At 48.3% G+C, this 14806-nt stretch overlaps 1 protein-coding gene across 4 annotated transcripts in view; it reads right to left on the bottom strand.

Moving 5' to 3' along the window:
* KANSL1 (KAT8 regulatory NSL complex subunit 1) overlaps positions 1–14806 on the bottom strand; it is a 1100309-nt gene that overhangs the window by 183407 nt on the left and 902096 nt on the right. For all 4 annotated transcript variants that reach the window (XM_069634095.1, XM_069634096.1, XM_069634094.1 and 1 more), the window contains one exon: positions 13040–13225. In XM_069634095.1, coding sequence (XP_069490196.1) covers positions 13040–13225 — 186 coding nt within the window. The remainder of the gene's footprint in view (positions 1–13039; positions 13226–14806) is intronic.

Genomic DNA, 14806 nt, shown 5'->3' with positions numbered 1-14806 from the left:
TTTATGTTTTCCCACCTCCCTTGGCCTCAACTCCTTCCTCTCCCTTGGGCCTTCTCCTCACCTTAATATTGTAAAAGGTGGATTCTCTGTCCTGCTCCTCGTGGCAGGGGCGCGTAGATGTGGGGGCGAGCAGCGACCAAGTTCCTTCACTGGTGCAAGCCCCCCTGTGGGAAACCAGGCCTGCTGCGACTCCATAGGTTTGCTGCTTTACAGTCTTTATATGCAGTTCTTATGTTCCCCTTAGTTCGAATAATAATGTCTTGCTTCTTTCCTTTTAGGTATGGAAAGGTATTTTCGTGTTGTCATGCAGTTTGAAGATGAGCATGGGCCGGTCGGCGAAAGCGCGTTGTGCGCGATGATGTCCGGTGAGTAATGCGTGATGCTGTTTCGCCTTTTATATAGCTAACCTGTGTCTCTCCTTGCAGGTTGCGATGTTCCTCGCCGAGCGCCGTAATGTTCCAGCAATGATACTGACCTGGAGATGACTACCCAGGTAAGAATTGTGTGGCTTTCTTCATTCGGGAGTAAACGCTTATTACTAATGCTGTCTCTCTTTCTCCTCTTTCCAGGTTATGGTATTCCAGGATGCATGCAGTGCCGGGTGATGGTGTTCGTACCTTCAGGTGAGTGGAACTGAAGTCGGCGATGGTTCAAAGACAGGATACTGTTCCAGGTAAGTTTCGTAGTGTTCTTTCTCTCTCTGCAGGTCCTTGGTTTCAGGTAAGCTGGCCTCAAAGAACTGGACACGGTGAGCGTTACGCTGCTCACAGCAGAACACCACAAAGCATGTTCTGCTGTTTGGGTGTGGTTTAAATAGTCTCAGGTAAAGTAGCCCAGGTAAAATAGTCCCAGGCCTGCCACACCCAAAAGACTAGACCGCATAGCTCAGTTCCTTGTAACTGAGCTATATGTGTGCCTCCATGTTGGCTGAACCCCTCCCTCATCCCCACCCCCAAGTTAAATAGTCCCAAGTAAATAGTCCCATTCTAATGTTGGTCTTCATGATGGTCAAGAGCCTGGCGCCAAAAGCACCAGGACTGACTCCAAGAGTGTCTTGGATGAGGTTTTAAGGCCTTTGACCTGGCCCTAACTGGAAGGCTGACTTGCCAGCTTGGCGTACCTGTTGGCGCCTTCACCTGTTCCGACAAAACCGTCGAGGCGGTAACGGGGGTTGTGTGCTTGCTTCTATGAGTGGCGGGTGCGTCCCTGTCGCCGGGATGTACATTCCCCATAGTAGAACTATCGTCCTGCCTGGTGGGGCCGGGGACGGACGTTTTGGAGCAAGATTGTTCCGATAAAAGGTTTATGGCATCTGTATCAGAGCCACAGCCGTCACTTAACTCCTCGTCACTCTTGGTGCCTGTGGCAGTGAGGGAGCCATCCTTGGCCTGCATCATGGCGTAGACCGCCTATTGCTTGACTCAATGCTCCTTGATAGTCTAAGGACGCAAGAGCTGACAAGATCGACAGGATGCCTCTGGGTGATCGCGAGGGAGACACTTATTGCACCTCTGGTGCGTGTCCTTCCAGGAGTACTTGCATTACAGGAAGGGCAAAATGTAAATTGTGTCCTGTCCATAGCTCGGGTGTATTAAAGCGACGGCAAAGAGACAGGAGAAGGAAAGAGTCTTGAAATAGAGAACACCCAGACCCTACTCCATAGGCCCGCTAGAAGGTCCGGTCATGTGGTTGACAGCGCCGACCGGAGAACCAGCCGGTCTTCGGTGGTGGTTGAGAAGCAATTGTCGAAGAGGGGACGAATAATATATAAACAACCGGAGGCCGTGGAAGAATATAATTTTGCAATTTGTAAGAACTCTGCATAAGGCGACCAGCTAGCTGGGCGGAAAAAACACTATCTGAGGGATCCTGACGCATGAGGGATTTTGGGTACACTACACGTCACGGATAGTTTTATAGTCAGGCCCATGTCGACGTCCCCTTTCGACCCTCGAAAGAAAGATGCAATACTCTGATTACCACTAGATGTTGGACTATATGCGCAGCATGTGATTCTAAGCAAATTCAAAAGCATAAAATTTTATTACACAAGAACGTTATGAATATGCACAGACCGTCTTGGTTTTCACTTGGGTGAACTGTTGAGTGAATTCTAAAAAGCACCTCAGAAATTTGAGAAAACCTGAGGATGTCATGCAAGTTGTCAATCTTAACTGTAATGATTCACAATGGGCCATGAAAAAGAAAAATCGGAAGGTGGAATAAAAACATCGGACAGTGAGGATCTAGTCAGAATGAAAAATTATAAAAATAGGTGTCGTTGGTATGTTTCTTTGTGCAATATTATAGTATATCTGAAAAAAATTTCCTTTGCAAATATTTAGAAAATGATGCATGAGATTTCGATTGAATTTCCTACCAACTTTGGAGGTCAATGGTCCTCGACTGAAAATTCCCAGTAGTTAAAAATGTGTAGAGCATGTAATACCAATTGCACAGAGACTTTCACATTGTGAGGGAATGCTTATTGATGCCAATTTACAGGAAGAAGTTCTTGGATCTCTTTGTGCACTCAACTTCTGCAGTAATTACAAGAAGTCTGTAGAATAGATTAATGGATGGTACACAAGTGTCCTTAATACTGGTTTTGGTAGGAGTTCTAATGGGTTTTCATGAAATGCCAACTAGTTAAATAGGGGAATTAGATTTTAGAAAGGATTTTAGTAATATGTCATGAATTGTTGCATTTGTATTATTCTTCTGTTTTTTTTTCTTCCCCTAATGTATTTGTGCATTTCAAGAGTGTGTGTGTAATTCTTAGTTTTAGGTAAGGTAGGATGTATACCACAATCGCAACAGCAACAAAAAAAAAATATAGTAGGCCCATCCGTCTCGATGCCAACCAGCAGTTCGGTGACCCTCTCGAAATCAATGAAACGTTGCTGGTCTTCTCGTGTGCTCAATTTCCAGAGAACAATGTGGTGAGGTTTGGGGGAGGGGATCGGGGAAACCGCTGGTTGCTCCCATCTCTCAGTCAGCACTGCTTGTACGGCAGCAATGGTGGTCTCATGTTGCTGACCAATGTGGAGTTGGCCTTTCACAAGGACCACTAGTAGGTCCTCCATTCTGGTTGGATCTATTTTCTGTGGCAATTGCTGCTTCAGACCACATGTCGAAAACAAGAATTCTTCTGGGCCTCCACTGGGTAAAATGGACACTGTTTGCTTCTTCCATAGTTGATCCCAGTTGAACCTTGGTTATATTCGCCTCACCATTGGTCAGGGTGAACTCTTCCTCTCCTTATTGTCCCCTTTGGCAGGGCACCAAAATATTTAGGTGAAGTCCCTTCCAGCCTCTGGTCTATTGCAGGGCCCACTCCCTGGAATACTTTCTCCCAAACTCCTCTGGTAGTTTGAGAGAGTTTCTTTACTAGCTAGCGGTTTCAAGCCCAACCTCAAAGCTGCCAGTCCCTCTTACAATTCCTCCACAACGTGGATCCAGTGGTCAAGCTGTTCCCCAGTTACACCTTGGCTGACCACAAGCAGGTGTTGGTCGACACGTCTCTCGGGGTCAGGGATCCCACTTTTAACACCACATGTTACAGGGCAGCCCGCCACAAAGAACCATGCCGACTCAAATGTCAAGGCCAAGGGTGTTTATTGGATCTTCACAATCAACTAAGGCCAGGGACTTTCGGGTAGTTCTCGGGCATAAGAAAATACATGGGTAATTGATGCTAGGGCTGTCTCCCTCTACCTTGACTTACCCCGGTCTTGCCTGCCTCCATAGAACAGGCATTCCTGCTGAGATCTTTGTACTAGTGAACGTTAACACCGGTCTGTTGGCTTCAGACTTCGGCTAATACCCGATTTGATGGCTGTGTAACTGCCTAGGGATTTTCTCAGCTTTCCTCAGTCTCTGGTAGGTAGGGATGGGTGCCTTCTTCCGCCCAGTGTCACTCACTTCTCTCACACCCACTTTTACCTGACCCTTAACTATACGGCTCTCCCAGATGCATTCTTCCCACCACGTCCCTATTCCTGCAAACTCTCACTCCACCGTTACCCTTTGACCTTACTTCTTTTCTTACCCCTGTTATGACCATCTCACGTACCTCCAACTACCCCTCTACCTCCATCATCTCCTCCCTCCTTCCTCTCACTACTTCCTTTCCTCTGGTTATTCTTGTGACTAGAGGAAGCCTTCCACTAGCCACTGTTGGTAGTCAAACACAAATGTACACACTAAAAATATAGCAAAAACATAAAACGTTATCTGCTGCCACCAGCTTGTCTTTAAGCACATTAAAAAGTAACCAAAAATCCCTTTGTTAAAAGTCGAGGGTGATACAAAAATATCAAAAGCATTGAAAGATGCTGTGTACAATATAAAAAAGTTACCCAAACATGTAACACGTAAAAGACAAAAGGGAAATAGTTTAACAGTCCTGACAGTTTGAAGGACTAGTCAGTTTTGCCATAATAAATGAGCAGAAAGTCCAGGGAAAGGAAGCTGAAGGCTCCACTTCTCTGTAAAAATTCCAGACAAGGTGTAAAAATCACAAGTTACTCATGCAGTGACTAATGTAGTCCCCTTACCTCAATACTACATGAGCGTCCCTTCCAAGGGATGGGAGACGGAACCTTTTCCCACCAGAAAAACATTCTTCCCTTTAAATTACGAGGCGCGCAGGGGTGCAGCCCTGGAAGCATGCGCTACCCTGGCTCCGCCCACTGGCGCCACTCCTCAGTCCCCATTGACGCACCTACAATATTTAACATTTCCTAATTACACCAGCATTATTTGGGGGTGGGGGGGTAGAACATATAGAGGAAAGGGGACTAAGAGTATGTTAGTCACCATGGTGAGTAACTTGTAATTACTCTTACGTCCCGTCCACTTTCCTCCATACTGCATGGGCGATTACAACTGAATGTAGCCCCCAGGGTGGGGAGGAGACCCTCCTTAAGCAAACAAGTTCCTTAGAACCGCTTGTCCAAAGGCCGCTTCTGACTTAGAGCCGGCGTCCAAACAGTAATGCTTCCAGAAAGCCGGAGGGGTTGCCCAGGTGGCTGTCCTGCTTATGACTTACCACGGCACCTGCCGCTGGAATGCTCTGGCTCTGACTGCGAGAGCATGCATATGGGCTGGCAGTGGCTTGTGCTGCCCCTCAGGCTTCTTTGATGGCTGCAACCATCCATTGTGCTATGGAAGCCTTGGAGGCCTGATAACCGGGTTTGGAGCCCCCAAAGGTGACAAAAAGCACATCCAAACTGCGGTAGCCCTTGGTCATGTACAGATACAATTTCAGAGTATGTCTGACATCCAAGACAGTGAAAAACACTGAGCCCCGTGCTTGGGGTCAGCGAAGAACATAGGTAAGACTATTTCCTCGTTTAGATGGAAACCGGAGGGTACCTTAGGTAGGAAAGCATGGTGAGTCTGCAGAACCACCATGTCCCTGTGGCAAGTGGTATAAGGTTCTGAGGCCACCAGAGCCTGGATCCTGCTGACTCTGCGAGCAGACGCAAGTCCCACCAGTAAGGCAGTCTTAATGCTGACCAGCCTGATGTCCGCAGACGCCATTGGCTCAAATGGTTTCTGTGCCAAGGCGCCCAACACTACACTGAGGTCCCACACAGGGTGTGGCCTCTTGATGGGCGGGTAGAGCCTGGACAAGCCTGCTAGATGTTTGATAATCTGGTTGGAAGAGAATACCTCTTTCGAATTTCTGTAGGCACCTATAGCTGCCAGATAGGTGTGACATGTGTCCACCTGAACGCCTGAGTGCACGAGGTGTGCCAAGCCCATTGTCCAGAGTGGATGTAAAGGGGTTGATCGACTTAAGAGTCCGCCCAGTGGCAGAACCTGCTCCATTTGCTCTTATATTGGCTCCTGGTAGATTTGCATCTGGCGCCCTGATGATCTCCAGGTTAGCCTGTGATAGGCTCAGGTGCTTGAGGGTGATCTGCTAAGGACCCACACTGCAAGGGCTAACTTCTGAGGTGCGGGGTGGAGGACCCTGCCCCTCTGCTGGGACAGGAGAAGTGCCGGACCCAGCAGAAGGCGAATGGGTGGTCTGTCCGAGAGGCTGAGCAGCTCGGGGAAGCACGGTCTCGCTGGCCACCATGGAGCTATCAAGATGATGCTGAATAACAAGCTTCGTTTATCTTGCGGAGTACCCTGGGGATCAGAGGTGTGGCAAGAAATGCATAGACGGTCACGCCCTCCAATATAATCTGCAATGCGTTGCCCAGGAAGCCAGGGCCCAGCCCCTGCCAAGACGCAAACTGATGGCACTTACTGTTCTTCCTGGAGGCAAATAGATCCACCTGAGGATGGACCCATGTGCTGAAGACCACCTGCAGCACCTGGTCGTTCAATTGCCATTACTAATTGTCCGCTCCCAGTCTGCTGAGCCTGTCCGCCTCCAAGTTGGAGGTGGACGGCCGTGAGGTAGAGGTTTTCCAGGGCCCATTCCCACATGCTTACTGCCAAGCTGCACAGTGGATTAGACCTGGTACCCCCTCCAGCTTGTTGACATAGAACATGCTGGTGGAGTTCTCCATCTGGATCAGGATGATCCTGCCTCCTTTCAGCAGAAGGAAGGCTCTGAGGGCTAGCCAAATGGCCCTCAGCTGCAGCCAGTTGATATGTGGCTCCTGCCAGGTCCAGACTCTGGACGTTGTGACCGTCCAGGGTGGCTCCCCAGCCCTCTAGGCAGTAGTCCGTAGTGATGGAGACCTGCGGGGACGGCTGTCAGAAAGGCTTCCCAGTCCGTAGTTTGCAGCCCTTGGACCACCATGTGAGGTCTGAGTGGAGAGAAGGCGGTATGCTGACCAGCTCCGCTTGGGAGCCCTTCTCCCGATTCCATGAGACTGCGAAGTGCAGATGCAATCTCCTCATTGGAAGTCTTGTGTGTGGCACGGCCAGGCGGACCGCAACCATGATACCCAGTAGGTGTTGGTACCACCAAGCCAAGGTCACTGCTCTGGTAAGGAAGTGCGTAGTGGCCCTCTTGATGGCCGTAATCTTGTCCTCTGAGGGGAAATACCTTCTGGGAGCTCGTATCGCAGATGAGGCCCAGGAAGGTGAGGCTCTGCATGGGCCACAACTGAGACCTGAGGTTGAGAGTAAACACCAGGTCGTGGAGCGTACTCACGACCACGGAGGAAGTGTGGGTAACCCCCTCTGGGGATCTCGCCCTGACGAGCCAGTCGTCCAGGTACAGGTAGACATGGTGGCCCCGGGCCCCGAGGAGGGTTACCTCTGCATTCATGAGTCTGGTAAATACCCTGGGGGCTGAGATGAGGCCAAAGGGTAGCACCTTGTACTGGAAATGACAGCCAATGATCCTGAAGCATAGGAAGGAGCAATGAGGCTGCCAAATCGGGACGTGTACGTAGGCGTCCTTCAGATCCAGGGAGCACATCCAGTCTCCCTTGTCTAGTGTCTCTGCAATGAGTGCTGGTGTAACCATCTAGAATTTCTGAAGCGGGAGGGAGAGGTTGAGGGTGGATAGGTATAACAATTCTCAGGCCAGCCTAGTAGTTCTTTTGTATGGTGAAAACCCTGGAATAGAAGCCTAATCCCTCTCTGGGAGGCTGGTACCTCTTTCGCTGTTTACTCTCGACAAGCGACCGGATCTCTGCCAACAGAGTTGCCGTCCCAATCTGTGGGAGTGGAGAGGAGGAGGTAGGAGAGGGAGGTATCGGTGGGCAGTACCCCGTGGATACTACAGAGGATCCATGGGTCCACAAAGTTCTGGTGCCAGAAATGCAAGTTAGAGGCAAGCCTGCCACCCACTGGAGACACGTGGACCCAGAGGGACGTGTCATGCCTTTTTACCGTCTGAGGCTGCTGCTGAGGCGGGGGACTTGAAGCCCTTGCCTCCCCCAATCCCATTTTGTATGCTTGTGCTGACTCGGCAAGCGGTCAAGTGGTCTCGACCCCTGGAATCCCCGGAACCTGCCAAATGCCCGCCCCTTGTCAGAGCGCTGATGCGACTGGGTGTACGCCTTGGGCGTGGCCTTCGTCAGGATAAAGACTTCACAGTTTGCGAGCTGTTCTTTTTATCCAATTCCTCGTCAGTGGTAGAGTGGAAAAGGTCACTACCCTTGAACAGAAAGTCCATTATGTGATCCTGGACATCAGGATTTAAACTTAGTAGCCCGAAGCCAGGCCGCCCTCATATCCGTGGCGATGCAGATGGCCCGGCAATAGGTATCGATGTGGGTCACTGTTTATGTCCTGCGCTACCAGCTTGGATTCTCCTAGACGTGCCTTAAAGCGTGCCTGGATCTGCACCCTAAGTTCCGGAAGGAAGTACGCTATTTCCCGCCACAACCTCTGGTTAGCGGCTGCCAGCATGGAATCCGCGCTGGCCTAACTCAGGTGCAAGGAGGTGTTGGGGTACAGCTTCTTCCCGGAGGCCTCCAAGATCTTCTCCTCCTTGCCTACCAGAGCAGAGGACGAGGTGGCCGAGGACGACTGAGGCTTAGAGTAGAGTGACGCTGCAGCGATCACCAAGGAGTGCGGCTCGGGGTGCGTTAACAACAAGAGTGTATCACCTTCCATCTGTCTATACTTGGCATCGAGGCGCTGATTGAAAGGTTGGGCGAGTGAGGCTTGAGCCATCCTGTACTGCGGGAATCCGGAATCGAAGGTGCCGGCAAGGGCTGCGCTGGGGCTTGTGGTGCTGGAGCCACGGGAGGACTTACTATGGGCACCAGTGGAGTGACCGGTCGGAGCATGTCCCTTACTGCATCCCGTACAATGGCCACCATCTGGGAGGGTTGCATCAGTGCCAGGAACCTTTCGAAGAACCTGTCTTCGGAGGGGGAAGAGGAGGCAGGAGCTATTGACCGAGTGGCTGGGGGCTGATGGGGCCAGAGCGCAAGTTCCGGAAGGAAGTCCGCCATTACCCGCCACAACCTCAGCTAGGTTGCAGGGGGAACCTGACCTGCGCTGCTGATGGATAAAAACTGCAGGCCACGTACCTGGTTGACACCAGTACCACCATGAAACTCGTTCACCCGCCTGCTCTGTTCCTAGGAGTGACATCAGACGAGCGGCCAATTTGTCGGGCTGCATGCCACGTGCCAAAGTCGTGGTGCATGGCCCCGGGGCCAAGCCTCGTCCAAGACTCTTGGTGTTGGAGCATGAGGCCTAGCCTGCACCTCAGGACTAGGCCTGTGAGGCGAATCGCCCTCAGCATTGTCGCCGGTAGTGCTGCGTGCAGGCGCCCCCTTGAACATAGAGCCGGTACTAGGGCGTAGCCCCTCGGGTGAACAAACGGTAGAAGAACCTAGCGGTCCCGCAGCGCTGATACAGGCAGGATCCGATGACCCCTCTGCCGTGAGCTGGACTAACCTCGGTGCGTGTGTTGGTACAAGAACCCAAGAGGTTCCTCCCGCTTGTTTGTTTCCTCGGAAAGGATTGCCCTTACAGGGTGCGATGTAAAATACTGAGGCCCAAAGGAGGGCCGATCTCTGCTTGACAAACCTCTTCAAGTCCTCTGGAGGCGACCCTTCAAAGAGCTCCCTCCACCTAGCTTGCCGGCTCTTCAGTGCGCATGGAGTCAGAGCGTTGCACTTCCCAGCCGTGGTCAGGGCCAAGACAGTGGAGGTAAAGAGCATGAGGGTCAGACGTAGGCTGGACACCTGCTGAAGCCCGCTGAAGTCGACATGTGCTGGGGAGGAGCGTGACGCCGGAGGACCAAGTACCTGGATGACAAAGGCAAAAAGATAAAAGAATCCAGGGAAGAGCGTGTGGAATTACATGGCAGGGCCAAATCCAGGAGCGCTGGTGAAACCGGCCCGTTCCCGTGAACGCGGAAAAGGGGACTGAGGAGTGGTGCTCGTGGGCGAAGTCAGGGTAGCGCATGCTCCCCCCAGGGTTGCACCCCCGCAGGTCTCTAAATTTAAAGGGGATGGTTTGTCTGGTGAAAATGGTACCGTCTCCCGTCCCTTGGAAGGGATGCCCACGCAGTATGGAAGTAAGGGACGGGACATAAGGAGTACAAAAGCAAAAAGTTTGGGGGTCCACTAAACTAATAGCAGACAGAGTATGGGTCCCCACCAAATTATATACAGTGGCATATGGGTTAGTCAGGTTTATAGTATTGCCAGTTACTAGGGGTAAAAACACCATGAGTCAGCCAAAAGAAATACAACAATTACAGGGAAGTGTGTTATCAGCTTGAACAATTTGTGGTGGGAGAATATCACACGCAAAAACAAAATCTGTGAATGGAAATCGATCCGGACACAAGGAACCATTTAGACAGAAGACTGTCAACACTGACAGAACTCTGCTTCTCACAGAGTGAACGTACAAACTCATAATAAAGGGAGAACCCTTGACTGGGTTGCAGATTACAACTGTAAGGTCACCATCTCACCGCAAATCTGGACGGATCACTATCTGCTATCTTTCATACTAGCTAGTAAAAGATCTATTATAGAGTTACCACGTGCCCTCTCACCAGAAATAAGAAAAATATCACAGCAGACAAACTACTCCCCTGTATCCTGCCTACTCTCAACGCTTTACCTGACAACTTGGATCCTAGCCGCCTAGTCGAAGCATATAATAAAGTAATGATCAAATCTCTGGACAATATCGCCCTGCTAAAACTTAGAAATAGCAACTCTAACAGTCACCTCAAAAACTGGGTTACACCCCACTTAAAAAAACCTACGACTAGCCAAAAGAAAATGTGAAACTACCTGGAAACATCATCCCACTTTAGAAAATAAGCAAAAGCTAATCGATATTTCATCCCAATTCAAGGAGGATATTCTTCTGTCTAAACAAGAAACTTATAACAATAGAATTCACACAATCTAACTCCAGTATGAAGAAGCTCTTTACGATCTTAAAAGAATTAGAAAACCCTATCACTTCCCAAGACAAATGTGTCAAAGACAAAACTTGATGCTCAAGACATTCAGAACGCACTATCCAACAAAATTTCGAACCATCAAAATAAAATGGCTTTAAAGAAAGCATCACTAAATTCTACCACCGCTTCCATCAAAAGAGCAACACTAACATCCAAAATTGAACCCATCACCCAATTCTACTTCTCCAAAGTCTCTATTATAGAGGTTGAGAAAGTTATACAATGGATTAAGAACGCCGCTAGGGAACTGGCACCGCTCATCACCCAACTCATCAATGCCTCTTTCACATCTGGCACGATACCGAATAACCTGAAGGAATCATGGGTACTCCCACTCCTCAAGAAGCAGACACTAGACCCTTCCATACCGACCAACTACAAGCCCATCACCACGGTACCATTCCTGCTGAAAATCTTAGATAAAGTTGCATATTTTCAAATTCAGAACTTCCTAGAACTTAAACTATTAGGCTCCCCTCAATTGGGGTTCCGACCATTAAATGCCACTGAAACAGCACTCATTGACCTTAAGGCCCAAATAGATAAACTAAGAGATAATGGAAAACCTGCATTACTCCTATTACTCGATTTGTCGTCGGCTTTTGACTTAGTGGATCACAATGTCCTATGCAGCCACCTGGATACAGCTGCCCACTTCTCCAATAGCGTGGATACAATCATTCCTTAGTGACCAAACCATGAGGGTTTTCTCGCCATCTGCTGCTGCAGACACCATCCCTATCACCTGAGGGGTGCCCCCAGGGCTCATGCGTTTCCACAACACTGTATAATATCTTCACCAAGCCCCCGTTTGATGACTTGGACCATATGGTTATCACCTACACTAATTATCCAGACGATACCAAGATCCTCCTACCACTCACAGGGGACTATAGCAAGGACTTTGCATTGGTGAACAGAATCTACAGCATCGTTCAGGCATGGATGGCCACTCTCAGCCTATGCCAGAACGATGACAAAACAGATGCTTATCCTGGGAACTGCATCTCTTCTCACCAAACTTGGCAAGGAATACTCCTCCTTCATTATCGATGGGAACCTCATTAAGTTTGCCAAAGAAGTTAAAACTTTAGGTTTATACCTAGATGCTACCTTAAAATTCACCAAACGGGTAAACACTCTAGCCTCCTCTACAGCTTACACATGTAAAGTAATCAGAGCTGGCAAACAATTCCTCTCATCTAACAGTTGCATGGTCATAGCCAGAGCCCTCCTACTATTCAAATTAGATTACTGCAATGCCCTTTATTTTGGAACGACTAAACATATTCTTAGCAAAATACAGACACTCCAAAATAATGCCCTTAGAGCGGCACTCCGTATCTCCAAAAGAGAACATAGCTCTGAAACAAGAAGGACGCACAAGTGGCTATCCACCCAAGAGAAAGTCAAACTTAAGTCTATGTCCCTTATCCACAAATGTCTAAACAACAAACCTCCACGTAATCTAGCAGATTTTCCAGGAAGAATTCCACTAGACCCACAAGACTAGCAAATTCAAACTGCCTTCAAGTGCCTCGCTTTAAATTAGCCACCATTGGGGGCACCAGCCTCCCAGTCAAAGCAGCCCAACTTTGGACCTCACTACTATCCACACTCAGAATGGACCAAACTTTCACCGAATTTAGCTAAAATCTGATCACATGGCTCCTAGCGAATAAGTGAGCTGGTAAAATTGTAAATGATCTATCCTGTAAATAACTGCACATTTTCCTGTACATTGATGATCCATATATTCCTTACTACTGTACAGTCACTAGCTTTGCTCCTATATGTATTCTTTGTGATGGTCCCTAGACTAACTGCTCTTCTATACCTTGTATCCAATGTAACTAATGTATCCTGTGCACTAAATTGTATGACTTCTCACTTTGCCTGACACCTTTAGGAATGGTGCGCACAATAAATAACAAACTGCCAAGAGAGATTGCAAAATAAAAATACAGACATTCTTCTCTTTGGTCTGGAACTACATGTTCTAGCTACTTGAAAATAAGAAACATTCTTCAAGTTAGACCAAACCATTTTAAGCTATGCTTTCACACCCAGTTCACTCCATGAGCTGCACAAAATCATATTTTTCAGCCACAGGTGTTAGTTATTACAACATTCCATACCACAGGTTTTTAATGGCAAGTGGACTTGACTTACTAGCTGTAGTGAGGAAGGAGTTGACCAGTTTGTGACGATCTTTGCGGGAAGGATCTGGCAGGATGCATGGTGGTGTTGGTGCTTTATGTTTCTGTGAAGGTTTTTTGGGTGACTTAAGTTTCTCAAAAGGCCTGTTCTGCCACTGAGATTTAAGGGATCCCTGGAAGTGCAAGCTTGTTGGAATATCTGTAAGAGAACAGAACCACTTCATCAGGAAATTGCATTCATTGCTAGCCATACAGTATCAATAACCGGTTAAAGAATGAGCTGTCCCAAACAAAAATAAGTAACCATTGCCAGAAGGCCATGTGCTAGTCAGCTCAGGTTCTCCACCTCAGGGAGATGTTCAGCCTAACATTCATCAAGACGAAATTTCACAAATTACTAAATCTATAAAGATAGTCAATCGACCTGGAGTAAATCTGCGCATCCTCCATTTCACCAAGCTCAGTTACCAAGTGTCAAGTAAGTCTGCTACTTAGTGGCTAAACAAAATGTGCTGTAGAAACTTCAGGATTCCTCAGAATAGGGGACAATGTGTTATACCTCCCCGCAATTCCATCATTACCTACCACCTTGAAAAAATTGCAAAAAGGACATTAATAGAGTACACAGCACCTCAGCAGCTTTGCAGTTCCTGCAGCTTTCCAGTCAGATTGCGGATCCTCGTACCATGTTGGTGAATGTGATTTGGAAATAACTGGAACAACGATCAAGCAGAATGTAAAGATTGCAGGTTTCCCCTGCAGCGATCCTAGTTACTTGGTCTGCTCAGCATCTTTACACCAGGGTCACTCCTACCATCTGTGACCCACAAAGCAAAATGGGTTGCCATGTTCCACGTCAGAATTTTGGGTAAGATTGACCGGTCCGGTGACAGGTCAGGAGGACGTAGACAGTGATGACATTTCTGAGTGTTTTATTAAATGGGAAAAAGGGACCTCTCTTTCTATGTGGGTGCTCCCGGTCTACGCAAATAACTGCTCGTCAGTCAGGAAATTTCCAAATGAATAAGTCTGCTACAATCCTGTATTGCATACATATTAGTAATAAGACTAGTTAAAACAATTTGAAGTCTAAAAAGAAAATGCATGACAAATCAGCAAATCGTCCATTCTTACCCGTGTGATTAATATGATTAGGTCATCATTCAGTTCCCGGAGGTAGTCTCCCCCCTCTATTGTCAGGGGTCGTCAGCCGCTCCCGGATCTGGACCCTGTGGGAAGCCATATGTGGGAAGACCACATGGAGGGCAGGGGGGGGCGAGGGGGGGCTGCACCTCAGGGGGAATGACATCAGTGGGGGAAATTGTTAGGAAAGATTTCTCTTTATAGCACCTTCTCTCTAAATCAGATGATACCCATTGGGGATGGCACACAGACACTTCCTACACCCTGAGGTGACCTAAATAGCTAAGACACTGCGGACATGGATTTATCACTGGTACATTTAGAGCAAAACTGAGTTTAGTGTAAAAGATAGAAGAAAGGAATAAAACAAAGTTTAACAAATAATTCACAAACTGGTAAGTACTTTTAAAACCTTCTAATGCAGAGTAAAATTAACCCTTTCCTGGGTGAAAGGCCAAAGCACAAAGCTCAAGTCAGAGGTAAAGAGGAGTCACTCAGGGATCCAGGACCGTCAATGTTAATTGCACAATATCTAGGGGAGGGTGGGTAAAAAGTCTTGCACAATGTTTTTAGAAATGTTTGTACTAAACAGAACACATGAAGGGCCACAAGCTGGGAGGCGTGTGAGGGGCAAAGC

The sequence above is a fragment of the Ambystoma mexicanum genome, chromosome 13, assembly GCF_040938575.1.
Source record: "Ambystoma mexicanum isolate Mex_15411 chromosome 13, UKY_AmexF1_1, whole genome shotgun sequence".
In the NCBI taxonomy this organism is placed as follows: Eukaryota; Metazoa; Chordata; class Amphibia; order Caudata; family Ambystomatidae; genus Ambystoma; species Ambystoma mexicanum.
The sequence above is the reverse complement of the archived record's forward strand: the minus strand, read 5'-3'. Positions and strand labels throughout refer to the sequence as shown.